The sequence below is a fragment of the Palaemon carinicauda genome, chromosome 31 (genome assembly GCF_036898095.1).
Source record: "Palaemon carinicauda isolate YSFRI2023 chromosome 31, ASM3689809v2, whole genome shotgun sequence".
Taxonomy (NCBI): Eukaryota; Metazoa; Arthropoda; class Malacostraca; order Decapoda; family Palaemonidae; genus Palaemon; species Palaemon carinicauda.
The window spans coordinates 7,061,478-7,083,642 of record NC_090755.1 but is presented as its reverse complement, the minus strand read 5'-3'; the positions used below and the strand labels follow the sequence as shown (position 1 = coordinate 7,083,642).

The 22,165-nt window shown below is 44.4% G+C and overlaps 1 protein-coding gene across 1 annotated transcript in view; it reads right to left on the bottom strand.

Moving 5' to 3' along the window:
• Window positions 1-5,185: 5,185 nt before the first annotated feature.
• Window positions 5,186-22,165, bottom strand: part of LOC137624244 (uncharacterized) — a 54,331-nt gene continuing 37,351 nt past the window's right edge. The window contains exon 2 of the mRNA XM_068354756.1: window positions 5,186-6,574. Coding sequence (XP_068210857.1) covers window positions 5,973-6,563 — 591 coding nt within the window. The 5' untranslated portion in view covers window positions 6,564-6,574 and the 3' untranslated portion in view covers window positions 5,186-5,972. The remainder of the gene's footprint in view (window positions 6,575-22,165) is intronic.

Below are 22,165 nucleotides of genomic sequence, written 5' to 3'. Positions count from 1 at the left end.
CAGGAAAAGAGTCTTTAAGGTGAGATCTTTCAGGGAGGCTGATTGTAGCGGTTCGAACCTGTCTGACATAAGGAATCTTAGTACCACGTCTAAATTCCAACTAGGTGTAACCAAACAACGCTCCTTCGTGGTCTCAAAAGACTTAAGGAGGTCCTGTAGATCTTTATTGTTGGAAAGATCTAAGCCTCTGTGACGGAAGACTGATGCCAACATGCTTCTGTAACCCTTGATAGTGGGAGCTGAAAGAGATCGTTCTTTCCTCAGATATAAGAGGAAGTCAGCTATTTGAGTTACAGAGGTACTGGTCGAGGATACGGATACTGACTTGCACCAGTTTCGGAAGATTTCCCACTTCGATTGGTAGACTCTAAGGGTGGATGTTCTCCTTGCTCTAGCAATCGCTCTGGTTGCCTCCTTCGAAAAGCCTCTAGCTCTCGAGAGTCTTTCGATAGTCTGAAGGCAGTCAGACGAAGAGCGTGGAGGCCTTGGTGTACCTTCTTTACGCGTGGCTGACGTAGAAGGTCCACCCTTAGGGGAAGTGTTCTGGGAACGTCTACTAACCATCGAAGTACCTCGGTGAACCATTCTCTCGCGGGCCAGAGGGAAGCAACTAGCGTCAACCTTGTCCCTTCGTGAGAGGCGAACTTCTGCAGTACCTTGTTGACAATATTGAACGGAGGGAATGCATATAGATCAAGATGTGACCAATCTAGTAGAAAGGCATCTATATGAACTGCTGCTGGGTCCGGGATTGGTGAGCAAAATATTGGGAGCCTCTTGGTCATTGAGGTTGCGAAGAGATCTATGGTTGGCTGGCCCCAGGTGGCCCAAAGTCTCTTGCATACATCCTTGTGGAGGGTCCATTCTGTTGGAATTATTTGTCCCTTCCGACTGAGACAATCTGCCATGACATTCAAGTTGCCTTGGATGAACCTCGTTACTAGTGATATGTCTAGACCTTTTGACCAGGTGAGGAGGTCCCTTGCGATCTCGTACAACGTCAGAGAGTAGGTCCCTCCTTGCTTGGAGATGTATGCCAAAGCCGTGGTGTTGTCCGAGTTGACCTCCACCACTTTGCCTTGAAGGAGAGACCTGAAGCTTTTCCAGGTCAGACGTACTGCCAGTAGCTCCTTGCAGTTGAAATGCATTGTCCTTTGACTCGAGTTCTATAATCCCGAGCATTCCCGACCGTCTAATGTCGCACCCCAGCCTACGTCCGATGCGTCCGAGAAGAGAACGTGGTTGGGAGTCTGAACAGTCAGGGGAAGACCCTCTCTAAGGTTGATATAGTCCTTTCACCAAGTCAGACAAGACTTTATCTTTCCGGAAACCGGGATCGAGACCGCTTCTAGCGTCTTGTCCTTTTTCCAGTGAAAAGCTAGCTGGTATAGAAGAGGACGGAGGTGTAGTCTTCCTAGCGACACAAATTGGTCCACGGATGACAGTGTCCCTATCAGACTCATCCACAGCCTGACTGAGCAGCGTTCCTTCTTCAGCATCTTCTGGATGGATAGCAGGGCTGGGGGCTGATCGTCTTGTTCAGCAACGTCCTCATCAGAGGGTTCCTCATCCGAAACTGATGAGGAAACGGCAACGGAGTGGGCAACGTCTGACTCGCTGAATCCGGTCGCACTGGTGGATGCGTGACGGAGCCGGACGCAATATCATGGAACTGCTGCACAGTCTGTGAACTGTCAACAACCATGGGTGCGCGAGGAAGTACAGCGTCAACCCGAAACTGTCTAGACCGTCTGGGTTGTGCAGTCAACACCCTACCAGGTTGCTGAGGTTGACGCAATGCGTCACAACAAGTCACCTCTGCTGGTTGTTGAACGTCCTGAACGTCAACAACCACCTCCGAGCGTCGCTTAACGTCAACGTGCGACTGGCAACCCACACTGGGTCGCATCGGTGGAGGAACCACCTCAACTGGCAGACGCGAGTAGGTTACCTCAGCGTCAACAGGGCGCACAACCGACCGGTTGGAAGGTTGTTGGCCAGAAGGAGGAACCACCTCAACTGGCAGATGCGAGTAGGTTACCTTAGCGTCAACAGGGCGCACAACCGACCGGTTGGAAGGTTGTTGGCCAGAAGGAGGAACCACCTCAACTGGCAGACGCGAGTAGGTTACTGTACCTCAGCGTCAACAGGGCGCACAACCGACCGGTTGGAAGGTTGTTGGCCAGAAGGTTCTTCTCCGCATTTAAGTCCTCTATCAAGGACGCAAGCTTGGACTGCATGGCTTGCAGCAAAGCCCATTTAGGGTCTACGGGAGCAGGTGTGGCAACAGACGGGGTTAGCGACTGAGGCGGAACCGTTTACCATCCCTGAAAGCCTTGTTATGTGTGACATAATAGTACAGCAAAACTTCAAAGGCTTGACAAAAGCTGAGAAGTTGACCTGTAAACAACTTGGAGCGTCTCCTGGCTAGGCGCCAGGGCGAGTCTACCAGAATTGAGAAGTCTATCTGGGCAGAGGCATGAACTCCCAAGCCGAGAACTTCTCTCGTGTCATATCAGACTCTCGCTCTATAAGCCAGTTTAAAAGAAGGGAAATCAAAGGCTGTATCCCTAAAAACTCCTCCTGGTGCAAAAACCAGTCGCCTAGCCAACGTAACGCTCTCTAGGAGAGCGAGAGAGCACTAGCTTAAAAACAACGGCTTCGAAGTAGCTAGGCCTAGTGTAAGTTCTGACGTTTAGGCGAACGAGGAGCAGCAGTTACAAGATCCGGACGAAGATCCTTAAAAAAAAATCATCATGATTTAATTAAAGTCCATAGGAGGCTAAGCAGCTTAAGGCTCCTCTCCATCTGACAGAGTCCTCAAGGGAATATCAGTAGGAGGGAGAACAGCAACTTCCTCATCTACAGGAACCTTGTCCGATAAAAGCTAGGTTACCTCAGTGAGTCTCTCACTGGAGCATTAGTAGCAGACCAGAAGGCAACGTCATGTAACTGCTTGACAGTCTGTGAACTGTCAACAACTGAACTGTCAACCACAACAGGTGCGTGAGGACGTACAGTGTCCACTCGAGACTGCTTTGACTGTCTAGACTGAGCAGTCAAAACAACTCTAGAATGCGGAGGTTGACGCACCGCGTCAAAACAAAACAACTTAGACTGTTGTTGTACCTCGCGAACGTCAACGGAAGGTTCCGTGCGTCGCTGAACGTCAACATGCGGCTGGCAGGGTACACCGGAACGCATGGGTGGCGGAACTCTCTCAGCTGGAGTGCGGCAGAAGGTCGCCTCAGCGTCTACAGGACGCACAACCGTGGTTGGTTGTAGGCTAGAGGTTGGTGTCAACCTACTCCGCACGAAAGTCCTGCATCAATGACGTTAACTGAGACTGCATGGTCTGCAGCAAAGACCACTTAGGGTCTACAAGAGCAGGTGCGGCAACAGACGGTGTGACTGCCTGATGCGGTACCGCTTTGCCTCTCTTAGGAGGTGAGCAGTCGTCGGAAGACTGCAGCGAGTCCGAACTGACCCAGTGGCTACAACTGGGCCGTTGGACTTGCGCAGAAGGGACCGACTTGCGCTTAATAAGCCGCGAGACCTTGGTCCATGGTTTCTTACGAGAAACCTCTTCCGCAGACGAGAAATAAATGGGCTCTCTCGTCTTTGTGTGGGTGGGGCGATCTTGGGTAGATACGCCCGAAACCACGGAGGGAAAAACGTCTGTTCGTTGATCAAGGCCTCTCGAACCCATAAGTCGTTCGACATTACTTCTCCCCTGGGCTTGGGAGCTTGCAAGAGGTCCCGGACTAGGTGAACGACAGGCACGAACAGACGAACCCTCGGACGCAACACTGTAACACTTTGCGCATATCACTTTATCGATTTTCTGTTTTGCACTTATTTCACTGAAATCGATACTTTTACTGATTTCTACCTGAAACACGCAATTCTACCCTTCATTAAAAGGTAGTAATTGCGAAATCAGTCGTATAATGCAGCTCATTAATACTAGCAAAAAACAGAAAACATATATAAAGATAAAAAATTCAGTGGCTGGGAAAGAGACTAAACACTAGTTCAAATAAACTACGTTTACAATCTCTCACCGCACATAGCCTGGGGACAAGAATAAAACCCTAGAAACGTTTTACCTTCCTCCCCGTACAGCGACTAGGGACGAGAGTAACACGAGAACAACGTTACCCGCTTGAACGGAACGTTTTCTCTCCTCTCTCTCCCTCCGTCTCTATCTCTCTCTCTCTTTCTCTCTTGATTTCGCACCTAAGAGAAGAGCCCAATTATATATCGTCAAAAAAACATGTTATTTGACTAAAGGAAAAAACTGAAAGGTTTTCCAAATAAAAAGTTCCTTTAATTTAGAATTTAAAACATTTAAGCTAAGAAAGAATGAACAAAACGTCAGAATCGATTTACTCTTACTGCAAAGTGAAACCGTGATACACTCTCTCTCTATCGTAACGATAGAGCGCATGTTGAACGTCCTGAACGTCAACAACTGCGTAGTCTAAAAAACTAAACGTTAGTTCATCTTTGAAAACAGTACGAAGACTATCAAAGAAATTCTTTCATAAAACATTAAATTTAAAAAGTTTTAAATTCTTTAAAGGCTAAATGCGATATAACGGGCTCAACGTTGATTAACTTCGGTTCCAAGTTAGGACCGCCTACTATCAGGAAAGGTCGCATATAAACAAAACATAAAAATTTATTTTTATATGTTTACAATAAATGGAAAGTTAATCGAAGAGGCCTAATAAAGGCGGAGAGATATAAAATATATAGATCTATAACGTGTTAAGCAAAATTACTAAAAACCTAAACACACTTCCGTCTAAGGGAAGGGTCGGCCATTTAAAAGTGAAAGAGAGTCCATACTCTCTTTGTCACCATAATTAAATCTATCCAAAACGAGTTCAAGTTTTGAGATGAAGATAAAACACCTGCATAGCAAAAGCTCAAAACTAGAATAGTGTACTTCAACAAATAGTTGTGAAAACAAATCCAGTTAGTAACAGCGAATTAGTAGGTCTTGCCGGTAGCCCGACAGAGAGAAAATAGAGTTCTGTGTTTACATTGAGTACTGAGTACCTGCACGACAGATGGCGCTGTTGAAGTACACCCCCTACCTGCATTGCGATCGCTGGCGGATTTTTAACGTAGAGTTTTCTGTCGAGCAACAGAGTTGCAGCTTATATAATCACCGGCTAAGTTTAATATTGAAAATATCTTATTTTAGATAACATACAGTATCTTGAATATAAAGTTAAAAACTAATATATCCCCACTCCAGTACCATCTGAAGCTAATTATACAATCAGTCCTGATACAGGGTATAAACCCACAATCTGCTAGTGAAGGCCCACATAAGATGAATAATGCACTTGCATATGTATAGTTCTGTATTGCACAGTAATTAATAGGTATGCTCTTGTATAGTATTGCACAAAAATAATGGGCGTAACCTTGTAAATGTACAGTATTGCACAATAATCAATGGATATGCACTTGTACAATATTGCAAAATAAGTAATGGACATGCACTTGCAAAGGCACAGTATTGCACAAGAATTAATGGGCAAGAATCATTCAAATATTGGAAAAAATCTGCATCAGAACTCCTAAATCATAACAATGATACAAAAATACACAATTTATAAAACCATGTGCATGAAAAAGAAAACTCTTATATCATAGCTATGATACAAACCTACATAACTTAAGAAACCACATGAGAGGACTTCCATTTTAATTATAACATACAGTACTGTATACCACATACTGCCGGTAGCTGGGTATACAGTACCACTCTCCTTAAAACATAAAATGAATGAAACAATGATGATTACATTCCTATATACTAAATAAAATATGGAAATGTTCTCCATGACTAATATAATTTACCCTTAAAAATAAGAGCACATCTTTTCTTTGGTTTTAGAAAATTAAATAAAAGTAAAGTATGACTGTACCTCATGTAAGATGCAGTACACACTTTACAGATATGCTACATCCATATTACCATCAACTTCTGGTACATCTGAATCTTTTGGATCATCTTTTGTGTCAGAAGTTACAATAGTGCTTACATCCATTGGCTCTTGTTTAAAGCATATGGCTTTCTTGAAAGATTTTTTTGAGAAATATCTTTGTCGCCTTCGCTTAAACCCCTTCAAATGACCCTTCAAATGATTTCTTTTCCTTCTGAAAACCCTTGGCTTAACATTCTGAGCTTTTGATGTGCCAAGAAATGAAAAGGCATTTACTTGCTCTTCCAGTGGAGAAGGTATACAATCTTCTTGTTCATCATCAAATGGAGATAGCACAGCAAATTCATTTGGGTCCCTTCTACTAAGGGGATAAGAGTACAGTTGAGAAACTGAAAGAACATTACATGACACAGATGATGACTGACTTGCATTATCGTGGAATTTGGAAGGTTGGATTACAGATGATCCCAAAGAAAAAGTGGTGAATTTAGATGGTCGAATTATAGAAGAACTTAAGATAGATTCACCACTGGTGTCTGGCTTCAAGGGGCTTGTAACAGAAACAGCTGGAGACTCTGTGAAACTGGTGTTCATCATTTTTAATAGTCCTGTCAAGAAAAAAAATCTTGGTCAATTTCAATTTACATTCTACTATTGTATATATGATTAATTTACTCTTTCAAAATAGTTAACGATATTACAAATAAATACTCTGAAGCATATTACGCATCATAAATGTATACATTGACAAAAGTATCAGTACTCTAATGACAGCATGATAGCACACACTAACTTCCTATAAGTTTTACTTGATGACTAGTGCACTTAACCCGCCTGCACATCTGCCTTGCATAACAGGCATTACTTTGTTCTCATGTGTAAGCTTTTGTTCCACATGAAGCATGTCGTAAGAGCAAAAGAATGAAAGGGTAATCAAACACCCATCTAGAAACATCAGATGCAGATCATAAATATCATAAATCTATAATATAATTTGTACCTCTTCTAATTATACTAACATGAGTTCAGGTTTGTATAATAAGGAAAAATACATATTACTTGAAAAAGTTTGATTCATTCCTACGACTATACAAGCCCTCATCCTTTAATACGGGACTTATCTTGAGGATGGAGGAAGTCCCTATAACCATGCTGGCTAGTACAAAATCCTGGGATGCCCAACCACTTTGGCCTGGGGAGGTGTGAAATAGCGTAAGTGTTGGCTTCGGTCCACCTCCCAGCAACTGGGAAAAGGATTTCAGGTGATAGGTTAAGTCCGTCTGGTGAGAGGCAGTCAGTGAAAAACCTGTCCTAAAAGGATCTGTCAGAAGAGTGTAGTCAATCTTAAGTAATGGAGTTGTCCACCTGAGTTCATCCTCCACCTCAAAAGAAGGATGAGGAGGATACTTCTGTATTTACTCAAAAAGCATAGCTGCTTGGTACGGAATGATCCCAGCAAATAACGGCACGCTCACTGCACCCCGAGAGGAAAAAGGAAAGAGGAAAAAGGTCTATAAATTCTCTCTCAAATTTTCATGTCAGGACATTGTGACATCAGATTTGAAAGTACTGCATCTGGATCAACTTTGGCTTCTCATTTAAATGATAGATTATGGTTCTCTTGTTCTTGTAAGTCACACATGAGTGTGGGCAAGAAGTGTTTTATCTTTGGTAAGTTCTGAACCTTATGAATAATTTTGAAGGAAGAGTCTTTATATTTGCATAATGCCTTTTCCTTTGAAGATTCACGCTCATAATAAGAACTTTACAAGTATGATTTTCTGAGGGATCAGTATACTGTAGTTTACATTACCCTTGCTCTGTCATACACCTTTTTAATGCTAATGCATTAGTAATGCTTGAGATAATCATGCCTTTGAGTCTTGCACGCCTGTCATTTATGGGAAAAATGCTCACTGTCCCTCTGTAGCCTCATCCCAATACTGTAGATTCCTTGAATCTAGTACCAGTTAAGGGAGAAGATCCACCTCCGAAGTCGACGAAGGCTACACACTAGCACCACGGATGATGAGCTGCAGCATGGAGTCCTTGGAGGGCGGACCCAGAAGCCCCAAGGACGGCGACACTTGTACAAAATGAGAAAGACAACAAGGCTTCACCTGGGGGGAAAGGTGGAGCTGCCTTGCTAGGGGAAGCAACACCATCTCTCAAGGTCCGGGGTTGACCAATAATTAAAGGGCCTATACTACTACTCGACGGTCCCTCGGAAGAGGCCGAACGAGTACGAGCTTCGAAGGAAGGTCAGGAAGCGGAAAAGGAAGCCTTGGGTATTTTCTTTTTTGAAGAAAACTTCAAAGGAGAAATATACCGCTTTGACTTCTTCCGCCGGCGCCTAAAACCTTTCCCACTGGGAGGCAAACCACTCCCGACACTCATTACACTTGTTTTCCCTATCACACCGTTGACCTCTGCAGGCATGATAAAGGGTGTGACGATCGGTTTCCACGGCCGACATGAAGGTAACGCTGGGCCAGCCTTCAAGTCCAGGGCAGGTATGCATGGTCGGCAGAAGTCAACACACTCACTAATAAGAGAAAGAACAAACATAAAGTAATTAATGGCAGTCCAAAAAAACTTGGTGAGGATGAGAAACGGCAACGACCATTCACCATCCAAGCCAAAAGCAAAGTGAGCTAAATCACAGGTGTGTGAGCGGGAGCGGTAGGAAACTAACGGCCCCTAACTACGCTAACTAGCGGAATGGGTGGTTAACCCGAGTTAAAATTTTAAAGGCTCATCCTTTCAGCGAGTAATAACCCCTAATAAATAGCGTAGGTTTGTATTCCAATTACAGAACAATAAAGATCTAGGTTATTATCCTACATCTAGCTATTCTATCATTCTTCCTGACGGCCTGGAGAACGGTGGCCGGAGTTTCCATTTTGAATCTTATTTGTAGAACAAACAGATTAAAATGTGAAAGCTCTATGATGGGTCTTTAACCTCCAGTTAGCTTTTCTACTATTAATAGATTGCTGAGAAAGACTAGTAAGTTGTTTAAGACTTCTTTAACAGCTCCTTTGGCCAACATTTTGGACACTTCCTCTAGCAAGAGGGGGTCATTTACTCAGCCATTCAAATAACATGGTTGGGTTGTCAAAGTAGGGTCAAAGGAGACTGATAGTCTATGAAAGGGATTCGATACCCCAAACTAAGGACCTCTACCATCCAGGGAATGGCCCCGAAAGACTACAACCTGAGCCAATAGCTTTGCAGGCATCCCCCCTGGTGGTAAGCTGTGGGACATGCCCTTCCTAGCGGGCGCCTCAGCAACCGCGACCTCTGTGTCTGGCGAGATATACTTTATAGCAAAAGGTGGGTCTGGTGGCTTGCCTCCCAGGTTGTTGTGACTCTGTTGGAGGCAGAACCTGTCTCTGTTGAACTTGTTTAAAAGTTGAGTTTCTTTATGATTGATGAGGGGCAAGCATTCTTGGTGCTGCTGCTCTCCTCATCAGAGAAGCTTGTCAAACTTTTCTATGGTCTTAGCCACATCTGAAGGAGGAAACAGAGAAGGAGAACTAGACACACAAGATCTGAGTTTCTCAGGCATAATTCATCCCTAGGGGACAACTGTTTAGAGCATCTGGCCAAGACCCCATCGCATCTTTACAAGATACAGTTTCCCAAAAGGGAGACAGTTTGACGTAGGAGGAATTCCAGGTCTTTGGCCCCTGACCATGACAGATCTTCGAACTATTTGAGGGCGTGTTCATCCCTAAAGGTTTCTGTGACTGCATAACGACACTCCGCTCCAGACCAGTGGTTAAGCTAAGAACATGCTTGAATCACGAACATAGCCGCTACCTCCATGTATGCCATTTCTGGGTCGAACCTGTGGCGCCGGGCGAAAAGTCCTTCTTGTATACCTTTTCTGATAAAAACCTTCCAATTATACCAGAGAAAGATAAAAGCATGGAATGCTGAGGTTACAACCCTCGCGCGAGCACCTTTTGGGTGTCGTGTATAAAGCAAAGGCGCGTGAAATCCACTATTCACAGGTTGTCTTCCATTTAGTTAATTCCTTCGCCAAAGGGATGGGCCGATACAGAGGCCCTAGACACATCCCCATCGCCGCACCACCCACGCCACGACGCGAGCGCCATCTGAACTACATCCTTCTTTTTGGAATTCAAGGTGTTGAATGTTTTCGTTGTGCTCTCGGTCTTTTTTATCTATCGTGGATTTATTTTGTCATGTCCGAAGCTCCATCTTCACACATTCCAATGTTAAGTACCATAGTTTGTTTTGACAGTATTTTATTGTACCGGGCTTGTGTTTTATATCCAGTATAGTCTATTTTATTATTCCCGTCTGGCCTGTCATGGCGGCCATTGTTTGTTCACTTGTTTGGGAATTCATCTTTATCTGCCCGTTTAGTACTCTGTCACTTAGGTTCTTGGTTAAGTCCCTGGCCTTATGCTTTTAGAACCGTTATTATTTTTATTTTTATTTTTTTTTTTTTGTGTATTTATGCTCATGGTACTTTTTGCAAGTAAGTCCAGCCTACGATCGAGATAGCGATTTAGCTTTGTTTTTGTTTAGTAACCGCCCGAGGCGTTCGTCACTCGACTCGGTTAAAGGAACAGTGCTATTTATTTTAAGTTTTAACGGATGCTATTCTTCGATCGTAGTATTATATGGATGTACATTTTTATTTTATACGTTTATAATAGTGTTTTGTGATTTTTAGTCCTGTTTTTGTGTCCAAGAGAGCGGGAGATTGGGGTCCCCGTTTTCTGTTCGCAGTCACGAGTTACCCCTTTCTCTCGTTTTCTTTCTTAGCTCCGGTGGGGGAGTGGATTTCCCGTTTTCCGTTTTGTGCGTTCAGCGGGTTCTCCCTCCCTCACCTCTCCCCCTCTGGGTGGATGATAACTTACGAGTTATTTATTTTTCGTGTCTTTTCAATTGTTAGCGTTATTTTGGTCCGTGTTTCGTCCTCTCCCCGTTACGGCTCGGGAGTAGTTATGAACGTTATCCACTCCGCCTTGAGTTATACTCCGCCACGAGGGATTCTCAATAACTTTCGTTCTATTGTTATATTTATATTGTTTACTACATGGGACGGGCTTCATATTGTTTAGATAAGACCCTCCGGTGGCCCTTACTTCGGTCTCAGGCCACGGCCATATCCACAATAGCCTTTGTTATTACAACTGTGTTGTTATTCACAATAATTATTCAGGACCTTTCTTCTCCCTCCGGCCTCACCGGAGATCGTAAATACGCTTTACTATAATCTAAGCTTTAGTCTTTAGCTACGACTTAGCTTTTTATCTTTCACAATTGAATTATTAGCCACAATTGAATTATTCAGGGCATCTCATTATCCTCCGGCGTCACCGGAGGTCGCCCAAACACTTAACACTTAAAGTTGCCTTAGCTAATTAGCTAAGGCTCCTTTATTCAGGACATTTCATTACGATCCGGCCTCACCGGAGCTCCGGCTTCACCGGAGGTCGCCCATACACTTCACACTTATATTTGCCTTGCCTTTAGCTAAGGCTGGTGTTTGTATTTATTTTAAGGGCATGTCACTGCTTCCCCGACCCTTGGAGGTCGGCGGATTACTTTAAGCTTATTATCCTTATGTCATTAACAGACATTGGGTGCATTACAAATATACAGACAATTGAATTTTAAAGTGCCAACAATGGTATGGGGCAGTATCAACTTAAAGTTAATAGTTAGTTGTTTGGTCAATGCAATATGGGTGCTTAGGTAATTCAGTGAGTGCCAGAACTCTAAAATAATAGGTTTTTATCCCTTATCAGAGTTTCAAGCATCACCAGACTCATGTCTCCTTTCTTTTACAGAAGGCCCGTTGTACTGCTGAAGGATGCTCTGCCTCGTTCAGCGACCCCGTTGGGCATGACCTCTGCCGGTCTCATGCTCACTGCTCCATTCCCTTTATCCAGGAACCGGGACAGGCCCAATACCCAGTGTGGTTCCCGGATTTGTGCTCGTTCTGTTACGAGTTGTCGTCAGTTCTGCTGAATGATGATGTAAGTGGGTTTTCCCTTTGTTCCTTATTTCTCGTTGGCAGACACTAATATAGACATGAATATGATATACACAGTATATTTAGGAGGGCAAACCCCCTCCTCCATCACTAATCACTGCAAATCTTACAGGCCGATGATGTCTCTCTTCGGTCAGCAAGGGCTACTCTTCGGCCGTGGGTGTCGGGCTTTGGCAGGAATGCCCCGTCTGGCGCTCCCTATCTCCTCGATGGGGATATGGCCTCCCGTCTCTTCCCAGGCTCGACTACTGCTGCAGTCTCTCCTGACCTTGCTGCCCCTTTAATTGAAGAAGTCAGGGCTACCATTTCCGTGGAGGACGAAACCCTCGTACCGATGGACATGGCTGGTCTGGATATAGACGTAGAACCCAGGGACGAGCAGGTAAGTGGTGCCGAGTTGGTGGAAACCCTTTTCTCTCCTACTCCCTCTTCTACCTCTTCCTTTCTAGGTTTTGATAACTCTAAGGCTTCTCCTCGGGATCCCTCTGCCTCCGTACGACCCAAGGTGAAGCCACTTCGAACTTATAAGACTTCAGCTTTGCCAGTATCAACGTCACCGGTCCCCGGACCCTCGACAGCTCCTGATATTCATATTGCTCCTCGTAAAACCACTACTCCTAAGAAGTCTAAGTCTACCAAATCCAAGAAAAAACCAACGGGTGACTTTCAGGTACCCTGGGCTGATCTCCTCCCCATCCAACTGATCAAAGGATTGGTCAGGGATCAAGTTCAACATCACTCTGGTGCAATAACAGAGATTAAGGATATGATGGCTACTCTGATCCGCGCCGGAACTCAGTTCCCTCCCCCTTCTGCCCCAGACGCATCGAAGCTGCCGCCCTTCGATAAAAACAATCCTTGGCGGTTTGCTTTGCATGCTCCATTCGTAGATGGCTCCCTAACTCTGGAGGGCATGGGCACCCGCCCTCTAGAGGACCTGGAGTTCTATCCCCCGGACCTAGCATTCCCGTTCAATGGTTTTGTACGGTTAAAGGAACATGCATTGGTCCGTATGGACAAGGTACCGAAGGAAACGGTCATATTTCCAAAAGAGCAGGCCCAGGCTATCTGGGCCAGAACACTATCAGAGTGGGGGTGTATTAACTCCAAGCTCACCCCTCACAAGGGTTCCTACACTATTTTTACGACAGCGGCCTCCATCTCTTTGCCGCTCATAGACAAAGTCACAGAGCTGACTATACAGGCCATCAAAGAAGGCTCTTCCATGCCGGCTCTCAAGGAGACGGACCCCACCTCTTTGCTTATTCCGGGTTCCTCGGCAGCCTGGGATGCTGCGGCCTCTACCTTCACGGTGGGGAAACTAGACCCGGACTGTGCCTCTACTCTTTTCTCTGAGAAGCTTCCCAGATTAATAGAGAGTCTTCTCAAAACTGAGTTCGAGACCCGTACTAGACTTGCTAGGTCCCTCCAATCCATCACCTCCATGGAGTCCCTTGCATCTCTTTACCCAGAGGAAACGCTGTTCAGAGTCGCCACAAAGAACCAGCTGCTATCCTACCAAATAGATCTCCATGACTTCTGGTCAGCACGGGTTAGTTGCAGGAAGTTCGTTCTGTCGGAGGCCACCATCAGGCATGAGCCGAACAGACTGATAGCTTCCTCCTGCTGGGGTAAGACCCTCTTCCCTCAGACCGAGGTGGATAAGGTTCTTCAGGACGCAGCGAGGGCAAACCAGAATTTGCAGGTAAGGTGGGGTCTCTCAGCCAAAAAGAGGTTCGAACCCCAGAGACACACATTCTTCAAGAAGAAGCTGAGGTTTAGTCCTTACAAAGCGGCCCGGGGTACCTCGTCCCCACAGCCTTCCGCGGCCTCGACTTCTCGACAACAGGCTCCTCCTCAGCAGGTAGTCTACCTCGCTGCTCCCCCTGGTACACAGCCCAACCCCTCTTGGATGCCCTCACCTGCATACAACCCTGCCTACGAACCCTCCGGTTCCTTTCGTGGATACCAAAGAGGGAGTTCCAGAGGTAGAGGACAGTTCCGCCAACGCGGCGGGCCCAGAGCAAGGGGTTCCCGTGGAGGGAGGGGCCCTAAGTTCACTCCCTCCCAATGATGTGATGCCGGTAGGAGGGAGACTTTATCACTTCCGGGATCATTGGACCTTCAGTCCATGGGCTCACAGCATAATATCAAGGGGCTTGGGTTGGAAATGGTCACAGGGATCCCCTCCTCCACCGGTGACCTTCTTCCAGAGACCCACTCCCATCCTGGAAGAGTACACTGCGGAGTTACTCAAGAAGAGAGCAATCAAGCGGGTTCGATCCCTGAAGTTCCAAGGCCGCCTGTTTACAGTCCCGAAGAAAGACTCGTCGGCGTTGAGGGTAGTTCTGGACTTGTCGAAGCTCAACTCTTACATCCTTTGCGACAAGTTCCGTATGCTGACTATCTCTCAGGTACGGACCTTACTTCCCCGTGGGGCCGTCACCACCTCTATCGATCTTACCGACGCCTATTATCATGTCCCAGTAGCTCGAAACTTCTCTCCTTATCTAGGCTTCCGTCTCGGCAAGAGAGCCTTCGCATTCAAAGTCATGCCCTTCGGTCTCAGCATTGCCCCCAGGGTATTCACGAAACTGGGGGAGACGGTGCTCGAGCAACTCAGACACCAAGGGATACAAATCGTCGCCTATCTGGACGATTGGCTCATTTGGGCCCAGTCGCACCAGGAATGCAAAAGAGCTACGTCGAAGGTACTCCATTTTCTCGCCAAACTGGGCTTCCAAGTCAACCTCCGGAAGTCCCGCCTACAACCATCAAGCCTCTTCGAATGGTTAGGCATCCGTTGGGACCTCTCAAAGCACAAGCTCTCCCTTCCTCCCAAGAAGGTGAGGGAGATAGCTTCCAAGGTCAGGAACTTTCTCAAACACAAACAGGTGTCCAGAAGAGCTTTAGAACGGGTCCTCGGCCTACTCCAGTTTGCCTCACTGACCGATCTCCTATTAAAAGCCAAACTCAAAGACATCAATCGAGTTTGGAGAAAGAGGGCGACAATACCTTTAAGAGACAAGACCTCGAAGATCCCCTCTGTCTTGAAAATGAGACTACAACCATGGTCCGATCGGAGGAACCTCTCCAAGTCGGTTCCTCTACAGTTCCCCTCTCCACAAGTGACAATTCATACCGACGCGTCTCTGAGTGGTTGGGGGGGGGTTACTCCCAACATCAGATGTGTCAGGGCTCTTGGTCACCCGCCATGAGACAGTTCCATATCAATGTTCTCGAAGCCATGGCGGTGTTCTTGACCCTGAAGAGAATCTCCCCTCCGAGGTCGACCCACATCAGAGTAGTCTCAGACAGCACGGCCGTAGTACACTGCCTCAACAGGGGGGGGGTCCAAATCACCCAACCTGAATCAGATCCTGGTCACTATCTTCACCTTGGCAGCCGACAAAGACTGGTTCCTGTCAGCAACTCACCTAGCAGGAGTCCAGAATGTGATAGCAGATGCATTATCCAGGACGAGCCCACTGGAATCGGAGTGGTCCCTGGACATGCACTCCTTCCGGTGGATACTCAGGCTGGTTCCAGGTCTCCAGGTAGATCTATTCGCGACCCGACTCAATCACAAACTCCCGTGTTATGTGACACCGAACCTGGACCCTCAGGCTTATGCCATGGACGCATTAACCCTGGATTGTAACCATTGGCAGAAGATCTTCTTATTCCCTCCAGTGAATCTTCTACTGAAAGTCTTGCACAAACTCCGCTCCTTCAACGGGGTAGTAGCTTTAGTGGCACCTCACTGGCCAAAGAGCAGTTGGTTTCCTCTCCTCCTCGAGTTGAAACTCCGTCCCTTCCGGATCCCATTCCCCAAACTGACCCAGGTGGTCCAAACACGGACTGTGTCAGATTCCTCAAGGATAGCCAAAACCCTAACTTTGTGGATTTCATGAAGTTTGCGGCACGTAGGGACGCAAACATCGACCCAGATAATGTCCTCTTTATAGAATCAGACAAAAGGGACTCAACGATTCGCCAATATGATTCGGCGGTTAAGAAACTAGCGGATTTCTTAAGGACTTCAGACCATTCAGTTATGACTCCTAATTTAGCCATCTCCTTCTTTAGGTCCATTTTTGACAAAGGCCTAGCAGCTAGCACTATAACCACCATTAAGTCAGCTCTGAGGAAAGTCTTCCTGGTTGGGTTTAACATTAACCTGGCGGAGTCTTATTTCTCATCTATTCCAAAAGCATGTGCTAGGCTTCGACCTTCGGTCCGTCCTCAAAAGGTCTCTTGGTCTCTAAATGATGTCCTCAAACTGGCCTCCGACACGGACAACGATTGATTGATTGATTGATTGAAAGTTTTCTGGCATCCTGACATCTAAGGTCATTGACGCCGATACCATTTACTGTATATGAAAATTAAAAGCAAATTCAATTAAAACCATAAAAATTAAGAAGTCATTACAATGGTTAAATAGTTTTCAGAAGACCTGCTTCTGAAATAAATCTAAAAATTCCGCTCGCATAGTAAGACACATCATGTCCAAGAATCTTGGCAAGGATAAACCTGCCATCCTCACCTCGAGCCTCAAACAGATATCTATTTCTTAAGTTAGTAAAATTAGGGCATTCGGTCAACAAATGCCTCACTGTTAAAGGTACTAAGCAGTCCTCGCAATACGGTTGGTGTTGGCCCTTCAGCAGAAACTCGTGTGTCAACCGTGTGTGACCAATACGGAGACGACAAAGAGTCGTCTCCCATTTTCGGGGAATCATGTTATACCTCCAAGGTGATATGATATTTGTTACTTCCCTCATTTTATTGCCATCTTGACTATCCCAGTGCTGTTGCCATTTATCACATACCAATTTCTTGATGTAAGGTAGGAAATCGTTACATGGAATGGGATATCTCCTTGGTAGCAATTCGGATGCCGCATTCTTCGCCAGTAAATCTGCCTTCTCATTCCCAGACACACCTACATGTGCTGGAACCCAACAAAATCGAACAGTTATACCTTTCCGTCCAATAATAAAAAGCCATTCTAAAATCTTTAAAACTAGAGGGTTACTAGAATTAAAAACTTCTAAAGCCTGAAGAACACTCCTTGCATCACTAAAAATTGTAAAATTACCCTCCTTTTCCAAAGCTATTTTCTCAATAGCGGTTAATATGCCATACAGTTCGGCAGTAAATATGGAAGCTGTTAGAGGAAGTGCACCTCTACAGTTAAAATCATTACTATGTACTCCAAATCCAACGCCAGCATCAGATTTGGAGCCATCAGTATACCTGTATATAAAAGTCGATCCTCTATGTTCTTCAACATGTTCCATAAAAAGAGACCTGGATTCTAAGTCAGTCAAATTCTTCTTAACTCCAATAAAGTATCTACAAAAAGATATGTCAGGTAATTTCCATGGAGGCGTTGATGCTACCTTGAATGGAAGCACCTTATTTCTAATTATATCCAGATTGTTTAATAATTGGTTAACCCGAAACCCAAAAGGTTGAGGAGATTTTGGGTGCAACTCAAAGTAGGTTGAGTGCCTTACAAGGCTTGCAGTTTGAAAGGCTGAAGAATTGGGGAGTCTTTGCAATCTAAACCAATACCGAATAATAGAGGACATTCGGTAAAGGTCCAGAGGCAACTCCCCAGCATCAACAAGGAGACTTGTGATAGGGGAGGTTCTAAAGGCTCCTGTGGACAATCTAATGCTAGCATGATGTATTGAATCTAGTATTTTTAACCGGCTTGGGGTTGCTGAGGAGTATATTTCGCATCCATAACTAATTTTGGAAAATATCAAGGCCTTGTATAATTTTAAAATTGTATTGCGGTCTGCCCCCCATGATGTATGGGACAGGACTTTTAAAAGATTCATAGCTTCAACACATTTAGCTTTTAATGTTTTTAAGTGAGAAACCCATGTAAGCCTACAATCAAATATCAACCCTAAAAATTTTGCTTCACTTGCACATGGGATCCGTTGACCTTTGATGTATATATCCGGGTCTGCATGTACTCCCCGTATACGACAGAAATGGACAATTGTAGTTTTACTTGTTGAGAACTTAAATCCATTCATATCGGCCCAATGGATAATTTTATCAATAGAGAGTTGGATTTTTCTCTCAACCATTGCCATTCTGGCTCCAGCAAATGATATGGAGAGATCATCCACAAATAATGTTGCAAGAACATCCCGGGGAATGACTGAGGATATCCCATTAATTGCTAGTGCAAAAAGGGTTACACTCAGCACACTCCCCTGAGGAACTCCTTCTTCCTGGCATCTACTCTGTGATAGAGCTTCCCCAACTCTCACTTGGAAAACTCTATGTGAAAGAAATGACTGGATGAATAGTGGTAGCTCACCTCTCAATCCGCACTCATGGATTCTTTTAAGTATACCGTATCTCCATGTGGTATCATATGCCTTTTCAAGATCAAAAAAAACTGTCACATGGTGCTGTTTGGAAGCAAAGGCTTCACAAATGGAGGACTCAAGTTGTATCAGCACATCAGTCGTTGAGTGCATTTTCCTGAATCCACATTGAATGGGTGATAAAATATTCTTCTTTTCAAGGTACCAAATCAGTCTTGCATTGACCATCTTCTCCATGATTTTACATAAACAAGATGTCAATGCAATAGGTCGGTAGTTTGCTGCTAAAAACTTGTCCTTACCGGGTTTTAAAAAGGCTAAAATAATTGCTAGTTCCCAAACACTTGGATAACTAGTATCATGCCATATTCTATTAAAAATGCTTAAAATAAATAACTTTGTATTAAAAGGTACATGTTTAATCATTGCATATGGAATTCCATCGGGTCCAGGGGCTGTATCGTTACAAGTAGCAAGAGCAGAATCAAATTCTCTTTCAGTAAAAGGAGAATTGTATGACTCTTGCTTTCTTGTTGCGAAGTTTAAAACTTTCTTTTCTTCATTGCTCCTATACTGGTGACCAGGAGCTGCTTGACACTTGCGCGATACATTTGAGAAATGGTCAGCCAGGGCATTGCTAACTTCGGTTGCTCCAGTCATATACTGGCCATTTATCTTTAACACTGGTGGTGGGTTTGGGGTGAATTTTCCTGCTATCTTTTTGACTTTCCTCCACACAGATGATGTTGGTGTTCTACTGTTGATGGAGGAAACAAAGGACATCCAAGACTGGCGCCTAGCTTCTTTCATGGCACGGCGGAACTGTGCTCTACATTTCTTGTATATGACTAAATTCTCCTCATTACGGTGCATGCGCAATCGAGTTAAAGACTTTCTTGTGGCTCTGTGCAGGGCAGTTAGTTCTGACGACCACCAGGGGACTGGTCGTCGTCTGAATATCCCAGTTGTTTTGGGAATGGAATTCACTCCTGCTGTGTGAAGAGTTCCATTAAGTAAGTCTATGGCATCATCAACTCTTTCAAACTGTTCTGCATTTCTTTCAATTTCACTTAACTCCCGAAATCTATTCCAGTCCGCCTTATCAAGATTCCATCGAGGTGATCTTTGTAAAGGTGGACCATTGTTGGTGTTTATAATGATTGGTGCATGATCACTAGTATGCCAATCATCTAATGTTCTCCAATTAAAATCGAGAAGACAGTTAGAGCTTGCAACCGATAAGTCAATGCAGGACAAGGTACCTGTCTGTACATGAAAATGTGTGGGCTCTCCTGTATTGAGGAGTCCGACATCTTCATTCTCCAAAATTGACGATATAATATTACCCCTTGCATTTGCTAAAACATCACCCCATAAAGGATGTCTACTATTAAGGTCTCCTAGTAAGAGAAAGGGTTGTGGGAGTTGTTTAATCACCTCTACTATATTATCATATGAGATGTTATCATTTGGAGGCAAGTAAAGAGAACAGATTGTGTATTTTCTCCCTATATCAATCTGTACAGCCACTGCCTGCAGAGGGGTACAGATAGACAAAGATATTTGGGGAACATCTCGACGAACGTATATAAGACTTCCCCCATGGCTCCCTGCTCGTTGATCATATGGTGTCCTATAGCTAACATACTCTCGAGGACAAGGAGTATTAGCATCGAGCTTGCTTTCTTGTAGACATACTGTTATAGGGGAGTGCTCACGTATGAGGAGCTTAAGTTGTTCATATTTCGCCCTTAAACCCTGGCAATTCCATTGCAGAATGGTGGAAAAAACTATGTTTTATTTTTTGGAAGACACCTTAGATGAAGTCTTCCCATTGGCAATATTTGATCTAACAATGTTTCCCGGAGGTAACTCTAGAGAGGATCTTGATATAGTGGGTTTTGTGTTTCTCTTTTTCTTTGTGTCCTTTTGATCTAATTGTTGAGGAGGATGGTGGACCTCAACTTGAATTTCTGATTGGTTCAATTTACCTTCTAGTTGTTCAGAAACATCAGCAGACAAGATATCATATTTATTGGAAGTCGTGACTTTAATGTTTCTTATGGTAGGAGGAGAGAGGGAGGGAGGTCTCTCTCTTTTTCGATTAAAAGGTTGTGATCTGTCAGGTTTTTGCGACTTCCCCACTACGGGTTCACCAGGTAAATTGGTTTCGAGTGCAACCTCCATCAGATCAGGCAAGGAAACGGCCTGTGAGAGGTTTGTACTATTGTTTAAAATCGGAGTAGTTGGCTTTTGAATAATTTTCAGATCTTTAAGTGTCCGTTTTGATTTTTCCACAATTTCTGGATATAGATTTTCGATGGGATTTTCAACCTCTTTAACTACTTTCATTTGTTTCTTTATCTTAGAAGTAGAGATATAATTTTCGTCTGTGTGGTTTGACAAGTTTTTCTTCAGACCATTGAAAAAGGTTCCCCTGGTCTTATTTGCTTTTCAAGAGCTCTTTTACGAGCTCTTTAAAAGTAACCCTTTCCATGGTCCTAATGGCCTGGATTTCTTTTCAAAAATAAACTTTACACAGCTTTTAGATGTAGCTGGGTGTGCTTCCCCACAATGTATGCAATTAGGGTTTTCTATGCATACTCCATGGACTACTTTTTCACAGTTGGCACAAACAGCTGGCTTATTGTTTAGTTTTTCTTTACATTTCTGGCTTAAATGGCCATACATTTGGCAATGATAACATCGCAATGGTGACGGGGATATATGGTTTTACCTTCAAAGATAGCCATCCAGCTTTTATAACATTTGGTAATCGGCATTGATCAAATGTTATAATCAGAGTAGCAAGAGGGATACGTTGTTCTCCAACTCTCTTTCTCATTCTGACTACTTTAACTACTCCTTGACTTCTCAGTTCATCCTCTATTTCTTTCTCCTCTATATCCAACAATTCTGGAGCATATATCACACCTCTACTCTGGTTGAAAGTATGGTGTAAAACGCATTTTACGCTATGACCATTCAATGTTGTAAGTGTTTTAACCTTTCACCTTGTAATTGGGGAGAGTGTCTCTATCAAGAGACTTCCATTTCCCTGGGGTAAAATTTTTGGCTGCCCTCCACATAAGGTAACTATTTCTCTATTAGCTTTAAAAACATTTATACCGCTCATTTCTTCCGTTTTCAAATTCCAAGATAAAAATTTTTTCATAATTCACTACTTCATAGTGACCAGGTAATACTTCAACTTTTCTATATCTTTCTGTACTGTCATAATTTTTCACTCTCTCTCTCTTCTTCTCTAGCATTTTATTATTCACATGACGTGAATAAGGTTCTAACGTTACAATGTTAGAACCGAGTTGGAGCTGTCTGTGCCGAGGTCCATGTTTGTATTTTCCAGGTCGTCAACAGAGGTGTTGGGTTTTTTGAAAAAGCAAGCCGGGTTATCCACCTCTTAATCGGAGGATGTCAGTCCTCCTATCCCATGTGGCCCAACACAAGAAGAGGCTTCAGCGGGACCAGTCCTCTATTAGAGAGGGGCTGCCTCTCTTAAGGTGGGCGTACACTGGTCAGTGGGGGTAGTTAGCCCCCTCCACCGTCGACTCCAATGCCTGGCGTCAACCATTACCCCGCAAATATGGGTGACTTAAGACCGGATCACTGGAGCCCGACTCTTAACAGACTTGGTCTGCACCCAATGGGGTCTGCCAGAGGGTGATGGCGTCTAAATTGGCACAGGTTGAGATGGAATGCACTCCATCCCACACTCTGCCAAATACAAAGCGGCATCCAAAGTAAAAATCGAACATGCCAAAGTCGTCAACAATATCGAG